Source organism: Macrotis lagotis, chromosome 6, assembly GCF_037893015.1.
Source record: "Macrotis lagotis isolate mMagLag1 chromosome 6, bilby.v1.9.chrom.fasta, whole genome shotgun sequence".
Taxonomy (NCBI): Eukaryota; Metazoa; Chordata; class Mammalia; order Peramelemorphia; family Peramelidae; genus Macrotis; species Macrotis lagotis.
This window is the reverse complement of record NC_133663.1, coordinates 45,134,358-45,156,958: the sequence shown is the minus strand read 5'-3', so window position 1 is coordinate 45,156,958 and position 22,601 is coordinate 45,134,358. Positions and strand designations below refer to the sequence as shown.

At 38.2% G+C, this 22,601-nt stretch overlaps 1 protein-coding gene across 1 annotated transcript in view; it reads right to left on the bottom strand.

Annotated features, from left to right (window-relative positions):
* Positions 1 to 270: 270 nt before the first annotated feature.
* MINDY4B (MINDY family member 4B) overlaps positions 271 to 22,601 on the bottom strand; it is a 48,074-nt gene continuing 25,743 nt past the window's right edge. The window contains exons 11-12 of the mRNA XM_074192733.1: positions 2,808 to 2,988; positions 271 to 404 (exon numbers count right to left, since the gene is read on the bottom strand). Of these exons, the coding sequence (XP_074048834.1) occupies positions 271 to 404; positions 2,808 to 2,988 (315 nt within the window). The remainder of the gene's footprint in view (positions 405 to 2,807; positions 2,989 to 22,601) is intronic.

Below are 22,601 nucleotides of genomic sequence, written 5' to 3'. Positions count from 1 at the left end.
TGGGGAGATCATTGTCATAGATAATCGAAAGCACAGGAGCAGATGAACTTGCCAAAGGAAAGAATGTAGAAAGAAAAGAAAGGAGTACCTAGGCCAGAGCTTTGAGGATTTAAGGGCCATAAGGAAGATAAACAGCCAGCAAAAAAGAGAGGGCACATGGTCAGAGTATAGGATAAGAACTATGAGAGTTTGATGCCATGGATGCAAAAGGAGGAAAGAATATTGTTAGTCAACAGAGTCAGGTACTTCAGAGAAACTAAGTCTTTCTCTTCAGAAGAAAGGAAGAGTTCCATTCCAATTGACAGAAGCCCCCTTCCATTTTGTCCTTATCACCATCTCCACTGGTCGTTCTGGGACACAATTCTCATTATGTTGGTCTTCTTCCCAGTGATGAGAATGAGTGTCTGAAGGAGAAAGAACCAAGAACTCATCATAGTTAATTATACCATGCTCATCCTGGATTACTACATTGAGAACTAGCTATAGAATAGAATGTAATTCATTCTATAGTTAAAACTACAAGAGATGGAGAAGACTGCCTAGCAAGTCGAGCTCTAAGGACAGTAAAGGCTGGTCAAAGGGAAGAGCATTGAGAATAGAAGAAAATTTCAGGAAGGAATAATAATCAATTTTACAATAATATATAATAGTTATATAATGAAATTAAATAAAATGAAATTAAATTTCAGGAAGGAATAATAATCAATTTTATAATAATATATAATAGTTATATAATTGAATACAAGTTCTTATTAATAACTCAAAAATATTTTAAGACTTACAGACCACTTTCTTATTTGATCCCTAAGAAAATCTTATAGGGTAGTTGCTAGAATTATTTCTATCTATCTATTATTATCTCTATCTATTTTGGGAGGCAATTGGGGTTAAATGGCTTACCCAGGGTCACATGGCTTAGTAAGTGTCTGAGGTTGGATTTCAACTCAGGTATGCTATTTACTGTACCACCTAGCAATCCCGATTATCTTTATTTTACTGAAGAGGAAACTGAAGTCCAGAGAGGTCAAGTGACTGATCAAGGGTTATACAGACAATGGAAGAAACTTAGAAGCAAAAACTTGGGAAACTCTTAATGCCAAAGATGTTTAATGATCATTGGAAAAACATGACTGGGGCTATTCACTGGCAGAGATACTGTTGTAGGAAGCCTATTGAATAGCCTCCATAACCTAGAGTGAGGTCTCTGACTGAAGGGGATCCAGCATCTTCCATCAGAAAATGGGGTAGAAGAAGAAACACTTAACCTAAAACAACAGTTTTTACTCTTTTGTTGGGGGGGGGGACCTTGACACCTGGAGCCTCTTTTTCAGAAAATGGTCGATTTTCCAGATGATCCTCAAAGAGAACCAAACAAGGGAGCCTTCTATGGATCTTAAAGTAAAGGAATATCCCTCAGCTTTTTTCTCAAAAGACTTAAGTAGGAAAGGATTACAATACCCTGGTAGACAAGTTCCTAGCATCTGTCATTGCCCCTAGGAGACATGAAATTATGAATCCTCCCTTCTTCTTCTTCTTCTTCTTCTTCTTCTTCTTCTTCTTCTTCTTCTTCTTCTTCCATTTATGTGTATCCACTCTTCTCAGAGCCTAGTGTATTCCCCCTTAAGTTCTCTTATCTCTCTCTATTCTCTCTCACTTAGGGATCTTATCAGTTTCCATGAGTTTAATGATCATTTTTCTATTGGAAAAGTGCCCCCAACAACTGCTATATTTCCACCCCCCCCAATCATCTTGAATTCATTTGATATAGAATTTAAATATACTTAGATATGTATGTGTTGTCTCTCCCATTAAGAAATTAGTCCTGTGAGGATAGATTATTTTTCTTTTTGTCTTCAGTGTCTGCTTTGTAGAAAGTGCCTGACAAATATTTATTCACTGATTAATTGATTCTACCTACATCGTGTCTATCTGCGGTAGGGTTATAAAGGCAAGTCTCTATTTTTTACTCTATCATTTCAGCAAATGTCTTTGCTTTGAGTTAATTGCATCATCACGCTGACCTTTGGAAAGGGACACAGAGTAACTTGAACCTGAACCACTTGGTGTACTTGTCCCTGGGAGATCCAGACTGAGAGTGACAGTCAGATACAATACTGACCCAAACGGGACATTGTATTTTTATTACAGTTACCACCATACCATTTGTTAGGACAGATAACTTTTGTCAATAACTGGTATATTCTATCATTTAGCCTGTTTTTGTCTTAGACTGAAAACTCAGAGTAAAATGTGGGGGGGAAAGTTGGTTAATTGTGAGGTTAGGAGTGAGTATCTTTTTATTATCCTGTTTTATAGGTCTAGATCCTGACCATCCATTTTTCACTTGTGATCTCCCCAAAAGATCCATGTTTTCTTTTTCTTTTTTAAAATTTATTTAAGGCAATGGGGTTAAGTGACTCACCCAAGGTCACACAGCTAGGTAATTTTTAAGTGTCTAAGGTCAAATTTGAACTCAGGTCTTCCTGACTCCAGGGCTGGTGTTCTATGTACTGTGCTACCTAGCTGCCCTCCACGTTTTCTTTACAGTATTCCAAAAACACTCCAAACCCTTCCATACCATAGTACTGATAAATAGCACCCAATCTGGGGACTAAAGGCTGAATTTGTGGGTTTCTTTTATCAGCAACTTAACCCTAAAAATTCTTTTGTGTGACTAAAGGCTGAATTTGTGGGTTTCTTTTATCAGCAACTTAACCCTAAAAATTCTTTTGTTGAGGTGCCATGTTAAAGAGAAATTCCTGCAGGAACAACCTAGAAATCTATCACTGAGAGTTGCATGTACTTACCTACTGTAAGATAGGCTGCTTTTTTCTGGGAAGGATGGCCAGTATAAAAATAAAGACCAAATTGATGTTCCATCTTCCAATCAGATAAGAGCAGCTTGTTGTCACTAAAAAGGATGCTGTATGTTCCATTGATGTTACATAACCATATGGGAAATTTTGGAGTCTTCAACATGCTTCCAACCTGGGGTAGGGAAAGCAAGAAACTAAAAATGTGCTTTCTTACATTTGAAGTTGCTTTGGTTCCTCGACTTTAAATATAGATTTTACTTCATCTTGTACTAAGTCACAATTATGATGAAGCACTTAGTAACCACCTGATCTCACCTGTTGTCATGCCAAGTGATCCACTTAAAATAAGAACTCAACCAGTTAATGAAGATGCCTCCAATAATGTTAATCTTGAGTAGTAATCTTTTGAAGCACCCTCTTTGTTCAGCTATTGGGAAGGTAAAAGGAAAAGTCACGTATAGATTTAGAGCTAAAGGGGATCTTGGAAACCAATGAAATGAACCATCTCAATTTGCAGATGTTGAAACTGAGGTAGGCCGTTTAAGACATTTGCCAGGGTTGCAAAGGTAATATATAAAGAGGGATTTGAACTCAGGCTTCCCCATTCACTACAGTTTGTTCCTCTCATCAATATGTAAGCCTCTGTGTGTATGTGTGTGTATGTGTGTATGTGATTGTGTGTGTGTGTGTGTGTGTGTCTGTGTATGTGTGTGCAGAGGAGGGGTTATGTTAGTAAACTTATGTATTTAGGGACAACACACTGTAAGAGCTAGAATAGGAAATCTTATTAGTTTTAATGCTTTTAAAAACTACTTTTTAAAGTTGAATTTTATTTATTTTTTAGTCTGATCACTGCATTTTATTTTTTCATGCCACAATTATTTTCCCAGCTATCTTCCCCCCACTAATAAAATAGTGTAATATTTTATTTTACTACAATAATGAAAAAACCAGTTCATCAAAAAATAGTCTACACAGTGACTTCATATAATAGTGTATGCAACTTCTGTATGTATGGTCTCCCCTTTCTCTACCAAGAGGGAGAAAAATCTATATTTCATCTCTGGGGCTGAGATTGACCATTATAATTGTGAGAAAATTTTGAAAACTACACTAAAAGGAAATTTTTTTGTTTAGTCATCGTACATGTCATTTTCTTGTCTTTGCTTCCTTGGCTCTGTGTCAGTTCATGTAAATCTTCACATTGTCTCAATTCCTCATATTTGTTGGTTCTCATAGTATAATAGTTTTTCTATTTTCTTCTCCTCCTCCTTCTCTTCCTACCATACTTATTGGTATAGGGAACCTTTGAAGAAAAAAACTCCTTCTACCAATGCAGATCAGCACCTCCTCTGCAGTATATACTTTCAGAGAGGTATCTGGGGACCTGACAGGTTCAGTCATTTGCTGAGGTTCATATAGTCAGTAAGTGTTACCGGAAGGAATTAAATTTATTCTCATTGATACTGAGGTCAACTCTCTATTCATTTTACTGCAGGACATTGATGAATAGTACTGTGGGCAGTCCATAATCTTTTCTGCTCTTTCCTCACTTTTTAAAAAAAAACTTTTGCAATGGTAGTTTTCAACGATCATTTTTTTTGCAAGATTTTGAGTTTTACATTTCCCCCCCTTTGTCTTCCCTCTCTCCTTCCCCCTGACAGAAAGCAATCTGATACAGACTCTACATGTATAATCATATTAAACATGGATCCATATTAGTCTTATTGCAATGCTACTTCTTCATAGCATACTTCCTTAATCTCTCTATTTGGTAGCCCCTTTCCTCCCCCCTGCCCCTGACAGAAAGCAATATAATATAGGTTCTACATATATATTTATGCTAAATATGGATCCATATTAATCATGTTATGAAAGAAGAATAAAATCTAAACGTAAGGAAAACAAACATTAGAGAGAAAAAACAACATAATACATAAGACAACTTTTAAAAATTGAAGATGGTAAGCTTTGGTCTGCATTTAAACTTCACACTTCCTTCTCTGGATATGGATGGTATTTTCCATCATAAATCTTTTAGAATTTTCTTTGATTATTGTACTGTCGAAATGAACAAATTCATCATAGTTGATCATCACCCAATATTATGTTGGTGTTTATAATGTTCTGGTTCTGCTCATTTCACTCAGCATCAGTTCTTTTTCTAATTCTATCAGCTGTCTTCAACCATTCTATTCTCTGTCTTTCTCATTTTCGAAGCTAGAGATTGCTTCAGCCACAGACTGTTGAAATAGCTTGCTTTTTAACCTCAGACCCATACTATTGTTTTCTTTTCTAGTTCTGTCGAATTTGTATCAGAAGAAAAGATATTGCATGATATAGCTCAGAGCCCCAAGTTAGCAGGTCCCTAAAATTCAAGCAAAGGTGTGACTTGCTGCCTTAATTTAAATCTTACACATTTCCACATAACTCCTGACTTCTTTATATTTGAGGAAAAGCAATGTATAGGAAATATTTAGGTAAAAGAAGCAAGCAAAGTATATTACCATGGACCATAAGGAATGGAAACTAGAGAAAGAGTGGATTCTCCCTTCAGTTTTGAAGAAGCAGTTTATAAGGAGTAGCTTTAGTCTGAGTTTTTTGTTTCCAGATGACTTCGGGGGCCCCCAAGACCCCTCTTATCATTCTCTCCCTTCTCTGCTGTAACTATCATCATTTTAGTTTATTGTTTTTGTGCTATCCATTCTTTCCAACTTGGCTCCATATGTCCTGTGTAGGGTGGTGATTTCTCTCCTAGCTCATGTAGTCCCCATGCCACAGTTTCTTCTTGGTCTTCTCTCTCAGAGACTAAATCTTTGGGAAAAAAAAACAATAGATAGGACTCAAGTCTAAGTACCAACTTGGAGATAGCTTTGGTTCACAATTGCTCTCAAAGATCTCCCCATTGATATATCCCAAAAGATCTGCTGGGTTCACCATTCATGCCCTCTCATCTGTTTGTATGCTATTGCACAGACTGTCTCATACTTATATTTCACTTCCTCCTCACTGCTGCTTCTTAAAACCTAAAACTTCCTTTAAGGCTCAAACCTAACATTATTTCTTTTTTTAATTTAAATATTTAATTAATTTATTTTTCCAACAACATGAAAAGGTAGGTTTCACCAATTATTTTTTGCAAGGTTTTGACTTTTGCATTTTTTTCTCCTTCCTCTCTTTCCTCTCTCCTTCACCTGACAGAAAGCAATCTGATATAGATTCTCCATGAACAATCAGGTTTAAGATAGATCCATATTAATATCATAACACTACTTCTTAACAGTATACTTCCTTATTTTTCCTACCTGGTTGCTCCTTCCAGTCCCCTCCCATTACTGTGTTTTACTTACTCATATTCTAGAATGGAAGGCCTTTGAGGGTCTTTGGATCTTGTGTTTAAGCCTAGTTAAGATTTGTTTACTTGAATCAAACTCCCCTTCCTTCCTTCCTTCCTTCCTTCCTTCCTTCCCTTTTCTCCCTCCCTCCCTTCCTTCTTCCCTTTCCTCCTTCCTTCCTTCCCTCTTTCCCTCCTTCTCTCCCTCCCTCCTTCTCTCCTTCCTTCCTTCCTTCCTTCCTTCCTTCCTTCCTTCCTTCCTTCCTTCCTTCCTTCCTTCCTTCCTTCCTACTGAGATTTCCTATACAGGCAGATTGATCCCCTGATGTTCCCAAAAATCTCACACAGAAAGTCTCATGCAAAACAATCTGTCCTAAACAGACTTTTGCTTTTTTAAAATTATTGTTCAGGTTCAGTTATTTTCCAGTCATATCTAACTCTTTGCAACCCCATTTGGGGTTTTATTGGCAAACATACTACAGTGATTTGCCATTTCCTTCTCCATTTCCATCTCATTTTACAGATAAGGCCAACAGGGTTAAGTGATTTGTCCAGGGTCACATAACTCATAATTGTCTGAAGCTGGATTTGAATCCAGAAAAATGAGTCTTCCAGACTCTGGACCTTACACTCTATCCACCGAACCACCTAGTTACCCCTAACCCAGTCGCTTATTTTGACTGCAGATCTGCCTGGTGTGGCTGAATGATGAATTAAGTCAGCATTATTATTGCTATCATTATTGATTATATGAAGAAACTTCCAGGACAACCTCTGTTTGTGGAGATTGCCCTCCGAAACAGAAGAAACAATTTTATTAAGCATGTTGCATTGTTATTCTTTTTTTGCTTGCACACTAAGAATTAATGGTTTTCTTAGAAGCCCAGTTGCTTATAGCTTTATAAATTCTATCACTAAAAGTTCAATGATATTTTTCTTTCTTGTAACCTTAGAAAAGGTTTAACCCCCCAGGTCTTTCCTCCCCCACACCTGCTCTAAAATAACAACAGATTTTTTCAAAGTCATTCTCTGGCTATTTATTAAATCCAGGTTGAGCAGACTGACATGCTGAGATAACCATCGGCTCCCAAATTGTCGTTTGTCCTTTGTTCTCGAAGAGGACCATGACGTCAGGGAGGTGATGCCATGGCGTGGAAGTGGATTTGATTTAAGGGGGGGGGGGGGCTAGGCAAAGTCACCAACCTCATTTTCTCCTCCAGAGTCCAGTGACCAGATATGAATCAGGATGATGAGAGATGGCCCTAGATGCACCTTGGTCTTTTTCCATCTCCCAGTGACCATATATTATCCTTGGATTAATTATGGGAACTAATGCACCTGAAGCCTCTGAGGGTCAAAGTTCAATCATGAACATAAAATAGGCAGGTGTGTCCTGAGACAATTAAAGTCCAGAAAAGGCTGTTCCTGAGCTCAAGCATCTGGGGCCTGACCAATGACATTTCTTAAAGAACACTTGAAATGAGGGGGAGGGTTTACTGATAAGAACTGGCGCTCAAAGCAGAGTTCTATCACTATACAAACAGGAACAAGCCCAGCCTCAAATCACAAAGACTAACTCTGACAACTTCTTATGATGCTAATGTTTGTATCAATGTGGAAAAGTCTGATTGAATATTAAAAGAAACTCGACAGAACTAGAGGAATGTGGATCTGTAAATATCTGAAAGCCAACTGGTATACTCCCACTACTTACTAGTCATCCATGAGCTATCAGGTTCTAGTTCATATCTTTCAGACAATTTCATGAGAATATATGAATTCTGTATTGGGTTTTGCTTTTCACCTTTTAGTATTCTATTAATTAAATAACATTAGACAGGTAGATCAACTGTCCATCATGGAATCAGGAAGAATGGAGTTCAAAGCATGCTTTAGATGCTTATTAGCTGGGTGATTCTGGATAAGTCACTTAATTAAATTAAATTGCCACAATAGTATTGATTGAACATTATTTATGAAAAGATCTAATGAGAGAACACGTGTAAAATACTTTGTCAACCTTAATTATTATTATAATTAGTGTTGTTATTATTGTAGCTAGAATCCAGACAAAAAGCTGAGGTCCAGATCATGGCCTATATAAATTTGAGCTGACAAATTAATCCTTTTCAATCACTTCCTTCCTACTCTGTCCATCTTCTGGCCAAGTTTATCAGCTGGTTTGCTGTCCACCCTCACCTGCCCTATTCTCTTTTGTCTCCCTAACCAGCACTGGTGAGGATCCCTCCCAGCTCCTTGTATTAGGAACATCCAAGGCTATCATCACTTCATCCTTCCTCCCTGGCTGAGGATGCTCTTTTTTGAATTGTCAACTCCCAAAAGACTGGGTTCTCTTTGCATTCATGTGTAGATTCCAAATCCTTAATCCAGTCTGAGAGTTGGGATTGAAGCTATGATTTCACTGGAATAGGGAGATCTCTAGGGAAGAAATACCCTCTGCCAATGCTGGTCAAGACCTTTTAAACTTATAGCCATCAAGAGCTGCCTCGGCTAGCCCAGGATCATAGAGGCAGTATATTTAAGAGATCCATAGTAAGCCTTAATAGAATTCTTCCCTACCCCTCTCTGTTCCTTCCTTCCCCCTTCCTTCATCCCTCCCCCTTCCCTCCCTCCCTTCCTTGTTTCCTCCCTCCCTTCCTTCCTTCCCTCTTTCCTCCCTTTATTCATGACTTCTTCCTGCCTTTCTTTCCTGTCTTCCTTTCCTCCCTCCCTTCCTCCCTTCCTTTTTTCCCTTCATCTTCCCTTCCTTCATTTAATTGAGCATATGAGGATCAGTAAAGGTTTTAAGGAGAAACCTAATCTGTTCCTTGAAAGAAAGAGGAGACAGTTGGTAGAAATAAGACAGAGAAGGGATTGGCCCTATGATTTTACTGGTGTAGAGAATTCCTAGACAAGGAACACTCTCCCAAGGTCTACCACCTTGTCCAGCCCAAGTTGATTGGTTGGTTGGTTTTTGATCTTTGTTATCGAAGAAGACCAAAAATGACATCACCATGTTTGAGAGAAATGATAGTGCATCTGACTGTGACTGATCAGACCAATACAAGCTCAGAATGCTCCACCACAGGTTGGGCATAAATAGTCCATGTGAACATCTGGGGTGGATACTCTGAATTTATCTTTATCCACTCTGCCGCCTAGCTGGCCCTCTCCCACATTTTTTTTTTTTAGATTTTTGCAAGGCAATGGGGTTAAGTGGCTTGCCCAAGGCCACACAGCTAGGTAATTATTAAGTGTCTGAGACCGGATTTGAACCCAGGTACTCCTGACTCCAAGGCGGGTGCTTTAGCCATTGCGCCACCTAGCCGCCCCCTCCCACATTTTCTTATGGAATCTCGGAAATATTGAGCTAGCTCTGGCAATGCAAGTGCTGACCTCATTGTTAGTGGAAAGAACACTGCCAAGGCAAATGAACTTGTCCACAGTCTTCAAAACTTCTCCATTAGCTGTAATCGATGGCTCCACATTTGGATGGTGTGGTGCTGGCTTTTCTTGATGTTCACTGTTAGACCAGATGCAGCACAAGCAGCAGAGAATCAATCCATACTCTGTTGCATCTCAGCTTCAGAGGCTGCATTGAGGGCACCATCATCTGCAAACAGAAGATCATGCACCCACACTCCCTCCACTTTGGTCTTGGCTTGTAGCCGTTTCAAGTTAAAGAATTTGCCATCAGTGTGGTAGCTGACCTTGAGACCCAAGTGGCCACTAATCAATAGCTGAGATGTTCTCCCTCTTTGAATCTCTGCACACTTCCAGATTCTGCCCTGCCTTCTGCAGAAAGTTCTCCTCCTACAGGCAGGTTGATAAGAAATAGGATCTTCCCTAGAGACTCACTTACAAAAAGGACTGGGGATACATAACCAAGCAAACAAGGTAGTCCTTGCCTTCAAGGAGCTTCCATTCTAATGGGGAAAAGAAAACCTAAAGGGACCCTTGAAGAGATCAATGCTGCTGTTTAGGAGGTGAGGAAGTTTGGATAGTAAGTTGCTACTGTCCAACTGCTAGAGCCTTCCACTCTAAAGTTACCTGCCATCTGATCTCTAAATACCTTGTGCGTCCCTAATTATTTATGTTATCTCACCTATTAATGAGGGCGTCCCTTTAGTCCTTTTTCATATCCTCAGTGTTTAACACACTGACACATAGTAGGACCTTAATAAATGTATCTGGCACAGAAGGACCCATAATAAGTTGTTCTTGATTAACTGAGTTAACCTGATTACTCAGAATCTCAGACTACCATTTCACACTACCAACACCATTACCATCACCCTAGCATATGGCACCTCTTATATTCCAGTCACTATCTCAGAGATTTTACAAATATTATCTCATTTGATCCTCACAACAACCCTGTGAAAGGTACTCTTATTTTACAAATGAGGAAACTGAGACAAATTGGTGAAGCAACTTGTCCAAGGACAAGCAACTTGTGTCTGAGGCTGAATTAGAACTCGTGTCTTCCAGATTCTACTTCTGGGCTTTATCTATGTGCCATCTTACTGAAAAGATATGAACTAGGGTCTAGGAATTTTTAATTCTTGTTAATATGAGCTCTTCACTCCTTTGGTTAAATATTTAATGTAGGGATAAAGTAACTGTCCTTAAAGAGCTGGGAAAAAGGACAAATTAGTTCCTATTTTCAGAGGAGATGGGGCAGCTAGGTGGTGCAGTGGATAAAGCACCGGCCCTGGGTTCAGGAGTACCTGAGTTCAAATCCGATCTTAGACACTTAATAATGACCTAGCTGTGTGGCCTTGGGCAAGCCACTTAACCCCATTTGCCTTGCAAAAAACAAAAAACAAATCAAAACAAAAAAAAAAAAAACCAAATCAAAACAGAGAATATTTGGATATTCTTGTATCAAAAACTTAAGCAAAATAAAAGAGAAGGGACAGGGTGGGACAGAGATGGTGATGTGTTCAGCAAGGGAAGAATGCAGGGGCGCTTCAGCCAGAGTCTAACGGATTCAGTATCTTTTTTTTTAAAGTTGATTTTCCCTCTCAGCAGCAGGTGTGATTCCCTAAGGCTTTGCAGATGGTGTGAGCAGCGCACTCCTTTATGTTCACACTTATGTACTGGAATCTCACAATCAAACCTGTGCCTTCAAATAGAAAAGTGATGGGGACTCTTGCTCCAGAGAATCTTTATCTTCTATATACTTCAAAACAATCTGTAGGGACCCACCAATTTAGTAAGGCTCTCTGAATGTGGGGGGAGGCTGCAAAAAAGGATTACAGGCTCTTCTAATGAGAATATCACTTTTCTGAAGTGATATTTCTCTAGGAGAGAAAATTTTCCTTTTCTTTTTTCCTTCCCCCCCCCCTAAAAAAGACCTTCCCAGTCAGGATCTGCATCTGGGGCTGATTGGATTTGTGCTTTTGCCATCTATTTAAGGGGAAATTGACTTAGGGGCCCAGATGGCAAGATGGATTTCACCTTGATGGCAGTTTGGCTGACTGATGGGCAGAGCTATATTTTTTGAAGTCAGAACTCTTCATGAGTCTACAGTTATCTAATAAGTATCAGCTACTATCCTTATTCTTTAAATTTATTGAACCTACTATGGCTGGAAAGATGTGGCATTCCAAGGAGCATGTTTTTATATTTCTTGATTTGCATATATTTCTTGATTTGTTGCCTTTCTCATTAGAATGTTAGCTCCCTGAGGGCATGGTCTATTTTTTTGTCTTTCTTTTTAGCAATCATTTATTTATTTATTTATTTGTTTATTTATTTATTTATTTATTTATTTATTTATGGCAATAGGGTTAATGTGATTTGCCCAAGGTCACACAGCTAGGTAATTATTAAGTGTCTGAAGCCAAATTTGAACTCAGGTCCTCCTGACTCCAGGGCCTGTGCTCTATCCACTGTGCCACCTAACTGCCCCCTAGCATTAGCATTTAACACAGATGATGATGATGATGATGATGATGATGATTTCTTTAATTAGGTTAATTCTACTAAGTAGAATTCTCAAAGTAGAGAAGTCATGTAACTATGCTGGTCCTGTTCCTCCAAAGCAGTTATTATTCTCAAGCTACAAATTTTATGGATATTTTTAAATAGACAAATATAATTTTATTGATATCTTTATCTATTTGTTTAGTAAGTTATTTACTCACTTTTTAATTTACTCATTTGTTTATTTGTTCATTTATTCATTGATTCACTAAATTGGTTATTTATTGTGGCACAGTGGAAAGATTACTGGATTTGGAGCCAGAGTCATTCTTTACTATAAGTGAACCTGTATGACTTTAGGCAAGTCACCTCTTGGGGATTCATTTTTCTCAGCCATAAAATGAAGGGGTTCCTTCTAGCTCTAAATCCATGGTCTATAAATCTATGATCCTCTGATAAGATAGCAATGCTTGTTGGGCATTCCAAGTCAGACATCTCTAACTCTAATTTCTAAAGCTGAACTCAGACACTCTCCCAAACCCTCTCTAATCCAAATTTCGATTGAAGTTATTTCCATCTCTTTAGCCATCCAGGATTATATCCTCGATATTATTCTTGATCCCATCCTCTTTCTTGCAAAAAAGATCTATTTGTTCAACATTTCTAGCCATTTCTATGTCTACAATATATCTTCTATCTGACCCCTTCCTTCTAACTACTCAGCTTTTCATTTGAATTGTTGTAATGATCTCCTAATTGATTTCCCTGCTTCAATTCTCTCACCTCTCCAGCTTTCCCTCTACACTGCAGCCAAAGTGATTTTTCCTTGTTATAGATCTAACCTTATTACTCTCTCCTACTCTAGCAGCTTCATTCAGTCTATCTGCTACCTTTAAGATAAAATATAAATATTTCCATTTAACTTTTTTAATGGTACTTTTATAACATGATCCAACCAAAGGGGTTTTCTCTCCGTTATTCATACACAATATTACATAAAGCCTATGTTGTTTTCAGGAGATTGGAGGGAGGGAAAGGAAAGAGGGAGAAAAACATAAAAAAAAAATGATAATTGAAAACTAATGTTGCATGGGGTTAGAAAAGGAAAGACAGAAATAAAGAAAGACAGAAATGGAAAAAATCTTTCATCTCTCAACTCCATGCCCGGGAATGCTTCTTACTGCACTGTTGCCTTATAGAATCTGTGGCCTATTTTAAGATATAGATCAAGCACCATCTTTGTGCAGCCTAATTGCTCTTACCCCCAACTGCTAATGACATTAAAATGTGAAGAGAGATATAGGCTGTTAGGAGGATTGGCTAGATAATTGATTCTCAGATGAATGAAATGAAAGTGTCTGGAGCAGAAAGATTACTGAAGTCATAGGCATCGTGGTCTTTTGGTTTGTTTGCATGTAACTGTCTTTAGAGTCTGTGAGATGGACTCAGAATGTAGTAAATCAAATGACTGTTTGGAGGCTGTTTTAAGATTAAGGACAAATTTGCCAGAACATTGGATTTCATGAGTCAAGTCAACAAGTTTTTATGATGTGTCTACTATGTATCAGATGCTGTGCTATGCTGAGATACAAAGAACCAAAAAAAATCCAGTCTCTACTCTTAAGGAATGCTAATGGGAGAATTAATTCACAGACAACCATGAACAAATAAGATCCAGACTGGAGATAATTGACAGCATTAGGTTTTTCTAAGTTTGTGCCCACTCTCTCTAATGAACATTATGTGTATTGGTGGGATATATATTATATATATATATATATATATATATATATATATATATGAGAGAAAGAGAGAGAGAGAGGATCTTGTGATGATTACTTCATTTGTCTTATTTGGACTGATATGTTTATTATTTTTGTTTTTGTCTTGATTATTTACTAAATGTTTTATGTTTAAGAACTAATGGTGTCCTGGTACCTCATTTTGCGACAAACGCCAGTGGGGGTACATTAACTCTAGCGGTGAATACAAGATTGCTCCTGGTGCCCTGGTAAGTTATAGTTGTAGATGTGTAATAATAATCTCTCTCTGGAGACCTCAGCCCTACCAGTATGAGAGCAAACTGGAGGTGAATAAGCCAGCGCAAAAAGGGAGGAGGTGACTACATGCAACATATATATTTATCCTTGATGTCTTCCTCATTAGACTAAAAGTTCCTTGTGAGGAGGAATTGTTTTACTTTTCATACTTGTATTCTCAGCATTAAGTGCAGGACCTGCACAATGTAGGTGTATAATAAATGCTTATTGGTAAAGTGATTAGGCCATCTTCACCTTTGAACATATTTATAAGTCATCATTTATGACAAATTTTAAAAAAAGAGAAAGAAAAGGTAGTTCAAACCAACCAACAAATCAATCATACCTACCTAACAGTATAGATAATATTCCACACTCTTAATGGGGAGGACCTCAGACTACTCTCCCGAAGTCACATGTGACTCTTTAATATCTATCTTCATTTTCTCAAGGCTTCTAATTTCCTCAAGTCATTTCAGTTTAGTAGATCCTAAAGACAGACAGAGTCAACTGCCGGACTTCATATTTCTCTTGCATAAAACAGAATTACCCATCATTACAAAAACATTACACTTTCTCAGTGCTCTTCTAAGGGTGATTATGAGTTAAAAATGACTTTGTTGGTCCAAATTCAGGAGAGGAAGATTTACCAATGATCAGGATGGCAGCATCTAATAGACAAGTAGCTTTATATAGAGCAGATTGTTATTGAACATACATCAGCCTGGCTTGTTCTGCTAAAATTCACTATGAAATATGGCTTCAACTGAAGAACTGAGTACATGTCCCAAAAGTTTCACTGGATAAGTACAATATTTGTATTCCCAGGATAGTCCCAATTTGAACCAAGAGAAGTATATTTATGTCAAGGTTTGGCAGAAGGAATAATCTTTATCAGATCACATATCTACATTTTTTTTTAGTTTGGAAGTTGTATTTTTAAGCCAGATAAGGATCAGATGAAGGAATAGGGAATGCTGAGCATGAAGAAGAGAAGATTTGGGGAAATGTTATCAAGTTTCTAAGGACTTTCATGTGGAAGAGAGAGTCGTAAATTCTGTCTTCTTGACCCAAGAGGACAGAAATTGGAACAGTGGGTAAAAGTTTCAGAGAATGGATTTAGGTTTGGAATAAGGAAAAGCATCCTCATAATAAGAATTATCCTAAAGTGGAATGAGCTACTTTTAGGGGACAGTCATTTTCTCTACATTGGAAATCTTCAGATGGAGGCCAGTTTTGTTTGGGAATTTGTAGAAAGTATTCCATCTTTTCTTTGTAAAACTAAGTCTTTCAGTTTTTTTTTTTTTGGTTTGATCACAGTCATTCCCAGATATACTCCCTTCACCACCACCACCACCACTGAGTTTTCCTTTATAGCAACAAAAACCTCACTAACATGGTGACACTGTCTCACTCTATAACATTCCAACTCCATGGTCCCCTACTGATGGTGGAGATTCCTGGTCCAGACTCTCGAGATCTCTTCCACATCTGAGATTCTATGATTCTGTGACTTTCATACTCCCTGCTGTTCAATTTAGCTATGTCACATTGGAAAACAAAGCTGTAAACTTCTTGGGAAAGAGTTTAGTCTCCAGAAAACCCAATTTCAAGTTTTGAGAATATTAGCAATATATATTAATATGTGAATATTACCAATAATATAAAGAATAAATAATAAAAGTACATAGGTACATGCTTCTTCATCATCTATCTTATAATCTCCTATCTCCATCTGTCCTTTACCTATATCTGTTGCGTTTTCAGTTGTTTCAGTTGTGCCTAACTATTCATGATTCCATTTGGGGTTTTCTTAGCAAAGATATTGGAATAATTCATCATTTTCTTCTCCAGTTCATTTTACAGATGAGGAAACTGAGGTCAACAGGGTTAAGTGACTTGCCTAGGCAAAGTTAGCAAGTGTCTGAGACCTGATTTGAATTCAGGTCTTGTTGACTCCAGGCCTGATGCTTTATCCACTATGCCACCTACCTGACCATCTATTTATCTATAGCTACCAATATTTATCTCTATATCTAATTTATCACTTTTCTAATCATTTATCACTATCAATTTTCTATCTGATCTTTTATCACTAGCTATCAATTGTCTAGCTATCATTTATCATTATCTATCAATTGTCTTTGTATCATTTTTCAGTATCGAGCTATCTACCTGTCTCTATCATCCATCATTTATCATCTATCTTGCTATCATATGACTATGGAGCTATCTCTGTGTCTGTCTATCTCTTATATTCATGCAGTTCAGGAAAGAAAATTCAAGGGCACCAGTGATTTATTTGCTATTTCATGCATTTGCTCTCAAACCATCCTCTGGGTATATGACAGAGACAACATAATAAGCCCCCGTGGGGCTTAAGCCATTAGAGTACAATTTCAGGCCATTTTCACTGGAGCTGCCTTCCTGGGAGTCTCCCTGGAGAGAGCCAGAGAAAGCACGAAGCCCAAGAGGGAAGCCGGGCAAACTGCATTAGAAATTTTCCAGAAGGCTCAAGCCATTGTAGTACTTATTTCTATGGAGATTTGAAGACCAGCGTGAGTTATTTATGTCTTTTGACCCAGTTCCTCTTGGTGAGGAGACATTTGGGGCTGGTTCAAATTCTCGGCTGCACTTCACCATCTTCACAGTTTTTTCCCTCATTTTTAAAATTTTATTCTGAGATCATCTGGAGCAACTTTAAGCTACCAGTCAAACCTGCCCTCTGCTCCTGCACGATAGATTAGACTTTTTAGGTAAAATTACTCAGGAAATTATGTGGCCACTTTATTAGTGTGACTTCCTGTAATGAGAAATGTGTACCAGTTGATCATTTAGGACCCTGAGAAATTCCCATCTGATCATTTTTTAAACTATAAAACGTTGTTAGTCTTGTGACTTTCAGAGAATACCATTTTTTTGGTTTCTTTCTCTCTCTATCCATCTTACCCCTCTTTTTCATTCTTTATATTTTCCTTTATTCCTTACTCCCTGTCTCCGTCCCTCCTTTCCTTTCCCCCTCCTTCCTTCTTTCCTTCCTCCCCCCCTCTTTTCTCCCTTTCTTTTCTTACTTCCCTCTCTTTTTTCTTTGTTTCTTTCCCACTCTCTTTCTTGCCCTCTTTTTGCTGTTGCTATCTTCCCTTTCCTTTTCCTTTCTCCCTCTCCCCCTCATGTCTTCATGTCTTCATTCTTCTCTCTCTCTCTCTCTCTCTCTCTCTCTCTCTCTCTCTCTCTCTCTCTCTCCTTCCCTCCCTCCCTCCCTTCTTCAATAAATAATTGATGACCACTTCCCATTGCTCAAGGTACTATGGGAGTTCCTATGCAGATATCTAGAAGAATTCTGACATTTTTAATTTCAACTGTTCTCTCCGAAACTGAGGTAAGCTCAGAAAGGGACAAAAAGGCACAGAGGATGGAGTGACTTGCCTGAAGTCAGGAAGACTCATCCCTGAGTTCAAATCTGGACTCAGACCTTTACTAGCTGTGGGACCCTGGGAAAGTCACTTAACCCTGTTGGCCTCACTTTCTTCATCTATTGTTGTTTGTTCTTTATTCTTGGAGAGAACCAATGATATCAAGGAAGTGATGCCATGACATGCAAGTGACTTTGATTTAAGTGAGGGGGGTGGGGGGCTGTGCAAAGCCTTGTTTTCTCCACTGGAATCATATGGGTCTAGCGGCTAGAAATGGATCGGATGACTGGATTTAGTGGAAGACTTTGGCCCTTTTAAGTTAAGGTCTTTAAAGGGTCTCAGTTTGACTGAGGCAATGCCCATTATGAGCTAGAGAAAGAAATAGCAGACTACCTCGGTATCTTTACCCAGAAAAACCCAAACGGGGTTACAAAGAGTTGGACACAACTAAAAGGACTAAATAACATCAAAATGGTGAGAAAATTGTGCAAAAAATCCACAAAAGTGTTACATATGTCCCAAGTAGAATGTAAGGTTTTTGATGGATCATAGATTTAAACATAGGAAGACCTCACTATTCCAATCCAACCCCCCATTTTACAGATAAGAAAACTGAGAAGGAAAGAAGTAATATGATTTGTCCAAAGTTGCTTAGGTAAGAAGTGGCAGAGCTAAGATTAGGAGCCCAGGTCCTCTGACTACAAAGCAAGTTTCCTATTCACATGCCATATGACCTCTATGCCTCTGGTTTTTGAAAATTTTTATTTTTTTAAGGTAATGGGGTTAAGTGACTTGCCCAAGGTCACACGGATAGGCAATTATTAAGTTCTGAGTCTGGATTTGAACTCAGGTCCTCCTGACTCCAGGGCTGGTGCTCTATCCATTGCACCACCTAGCTGTCCTCTATGCTTTTGTATTATAGAAATCTAATATGGGACTTTGGGGCTCTAGATTCAAGAAAGAAGAAATACAGTCTTTGCCCTCAAGAAGCTTACATCCTATTGGGAGAAGACTCCTATGATACTTATTTCCCACACCCCTCATATAAAACTTAAACCTTTTGGCCTTCCAGCATATTATTTCTGGTCCTATCTTAACTCTATCACTAGACTGTATGTTTATGGAGGAGTCCATGGAGTCCATATATTCTATTTATTGGTGGCTCATATGGCACATACCTAGAATATTTATGCTATATGACTGAGATACAATAAATGATGAATAAATGAAAAGACACAAATTCTCAGTAGATGTTATTTCCCTAACTTTTCTTTTAGAACACAATTGCCAGATGGTTTTACCTATAGCTATGATCTTTTTTTAAAATAGTAACTCAGTATCTTATTGTTGATTTGGGGGGTTATTTGGGGGGTTAAGTAGCTTACCCTTGGTCACACAACCAGTGCCAAGTGTCTGAGGTCGGATCCAAACCCAGGTCCTTGTCACTTCCTGACTGGTACTCCATTCTGTTGCCCCCTCAGATTTTAAATGAAGAAAAATCAAGGCCAGCTAGGTTAACCTATGAACTTTAAAAAATGATAACTATATTTCAATAGAATTGCTTTTTTGGAATCCTATGAATTTTATGTTTTTGCATTTAAAAACATCAATCTGAGAAGGGGGTCATCATTTTTACCAGAATGCCTAAGGAGTCTATGTCACAACGAGGGTGAAAAATCCTGACTAAGTTAGTATTGAGATAATGGATGCATAGTGCTTTGTTTCACCTCCCTTAAAGAGCGATGTATTTACAAATTATTATGAACACTGTTATTGTCTTTTATTATAACCATCCATCAGTCAACAAATATTTATTCATTGCCTACACTGCATCAGGAGCTATACATTATCTGTTTATTAAAATTTCCTGATTTTTAGTAGAGACAAAAGATTATCTGATTCAAGGTGATTTGGCTTGTGGTATCTAAGTGTGGGTTGGGGGAAAGCTGGTGTTAGAATGAACAACACCAACAGCCAATCAATAGAAAAGCCTCATTGGGTCTAGGGGAGCTGAGGGTGTGGAAGTGAGAACCATTAAGGGTGACCTGTGAAGAAATGGAACTTTCCTTCCTGTTGGTGGAAAAGGTAAGTTTTAATTTCTGTATGTGTGGTATTGTAATCCTGTTTTAAAAATGGCCTCTTTGAAGGTCCTCACCATCCTCTTTCCCATGAGAGGGAAAAATCAGGATGTTGGAAGTCAGTCTTAATTAGGAATGATAGCACCTGAGATAAATTTGGGTTTTTATTTGTTTTAGCTTGGGGTGGATTGGGGGGACTGGGGTGGTTCAGAAATAGTGTTACCTAAAGAATAAGCATGCCTTTGGATGGCTGAAGTAGATTGGAAATAGCAATCATGGGGGTGGCTAGGTGGCAGAGTGGATAGAGTCAGGAGTACCTAGGTTCAAATCCGGTCTCAGACAATTAATAATTACCTAGCTGTGTGACCTTGGGCAAGCCACTTAACCTCCTTTGCCTTGCAAAAACCTTAAAAAAAAAAAAAGGAAATAGCAATCACGGAAATGAAGGCATCTGAGGACAAGAATTGGTCCAGTCCAGGGAGAGAAGGTGAATTATGATATTTTTCCACAAGCTTTCCTGGAACGCTTTGCAAGGAAAAGTGGACCAAGCTCTGTACTTGGACTCAAATCCTCTGACACTTCCTGCCTGTGAGATCTTAGACAAGTCACTTCCATTCTCTGGACCTCAGTTTCCTTCCAGATCATTGGTCCTATGATTTTCTCCTCAGATTTCTCATAACTTTGTCTTAACATCTTTCCATTTATCTCCTTCTGTCTGGTATTTGTATAGGTGCATTTATCTTAGCCTCTCCACCCCAAATTAAATTGTCAGAAGTTAGAGTAGCGATAGAGTTGGTCATTTGAGTCTTTATCTTCAACATAATGCACCCTATACAGGAGGCACGCAATAATTCGGAGAATTGATTGAATAGTTCAGTTGGATTGGAGAAGTGAATTGCTGACCCTAGAAACTGGGGATCAGGAACAGTGGGGGCAAGAGCTCTGAATAGGCAAAGCAGCCTGGGACTTTCATAGCCCTGGAAAATGAAGGGAAATTTAGAGTGGATTGAATATCATCAGGAAAACCTGAGTTTGAATCCTATCTCAGATACTAGGTTTGTGACTCTGGGCAACTCTTGTCCTCAGTTTCTTTCATTTGTACAAAGGGAGTAAAAAAAAGCACCTGCCTTACAGGATTTTTATGGGGATCAAATTATTTATATATAAACATATAATAATAATATATAACACATGTTATATATAATACATATGATGTTATATATAATATGACACGCATATATGATCTATGTTATATACACATCCATAGATATACTATATGCACATAGACACATATAAATATGTAAATAAATATAAATACACTACATATACCAAATATACACATTTCTAATGTGATTTGTAGACCTATATAGAGGTTAGTTATTATGTGATTATTGCTATAGTTTCAGAGGCAAGATTACAGGCAATTTGTTTGTTAGATGACACAGAGCAGGCTCATTAACCCTGGAAGTTTATATTCACTTTTAGGGCCCAATCAGAGCCTTCCTATTTCTAGAGTTCAATATTATTTGTAGGTGTGATTATTTTTATTTTGTCTTTATGTTCTATCCCCTTCTATAATATGAGAATAAAGCCTCCTCAGTATCTCAGGGCCGGGAGCATCCAGGTTGAATCAGGTAAAGGCTGGTGGGAAAAACCAAAAAGCTAGAGAAGGGGGTTGAATCCATTCCAAATGATTTTTCCAGCAAGAAAAGGACAAGGGAGGTCATAGATTTTGAGCTCAAAGGATCCTGGGCATCAGAGTCAGACACCTTCAACTTTAGATGAGGCCCCCCAAAATCTAATTGCTAAAAGGAAGCCGAAATAAGACTGAACTCCAGTCTAATAATTCTATGTGCGTTTTTTTGCTTTGTTTTTAGGAGGCAGTGGGGATTGAGTGACTTGCCCAGTGTCATACAGGTGATAAGTTTCAAATGTCAAAGGCTGCATTTGAACTCAGGATCATTGAACCTCCAGGGCTGGTTTTCCATTAACTGTGCTATCTTGCAGCCCCAAGTCTGGTCATTCTGAACCCAGCTTCTTCTTTCATCACAGGATGCCAGCCCCTCATAAAGAAAGATATTGCAATGGAGCTCTGAACCACTGATTCTTGTCCTCAGAAGCCTTAATTTCCATGACTTTTATTTCCATTCTATTTTTGTTTTTAGATTTTTGCAAGGCAAATGGGGTTAAGTGGCTTGCCCAAGGCCACACAGCTAGGTAATTATTAAGTGTCTGAGACTGGATTTGAACCCAGGTACTCCTGACTCCAAGGCCGGTGCTTTATCCACTACGCCACCTAGCAGCCCCAATTTCCATTCTATTTCAACCATCCAAAGGAGCACTTATTCCTTAGTCAACACTATTTCTGACTCATTCCAGTCTTCCTACCCCAAACTAAAAACAAACAAAAAAGCCAAATGTTTGCTAGAATTCCTAATTAAGACTTTGACTCCTATATCTTGTTTTTCCTTTCTTATGAGAGATTTTTTAAAAAAATATTTAATTTATTATTTTTTAGAGTGGATAGTATTTGGAGCTTTATATCAGGAAGACTCATCTTGCTGAATTCAAATTTGATCTCAGACACTTGCCTAGCTGTATGACCCTGGGCAAGTCACTTCACCCTGTTTGCCTTAATTTTCTCATCAGTAAAATGAGCCAAAGAAGGAATGACAAACTACTCCAGTGTCTTTGCCAAGAAAACCTCCAAAACAGGTCAAAAAGAATTGGACATGATTGAAGCCATCAAAACACAGTAACAAGAATTTTTTAAATTATATTATTTTAAAAATATTTGTATCTGAGATTAAATCTTGATAGAATTTGACCATAGCCTGGAAAAGAGATATTTCCAGTAAAATAGGACAGGATTCTAATGATGACAGAAGATAAAAGTTGTGTCTTGGAAGAACTAGAAAGTCTAGCTAGAAAGGACCAATTCCCCCAAAGCTTGGGCTTAGAAAAGCAATGGAGGAAGCAAGTTGGAATGG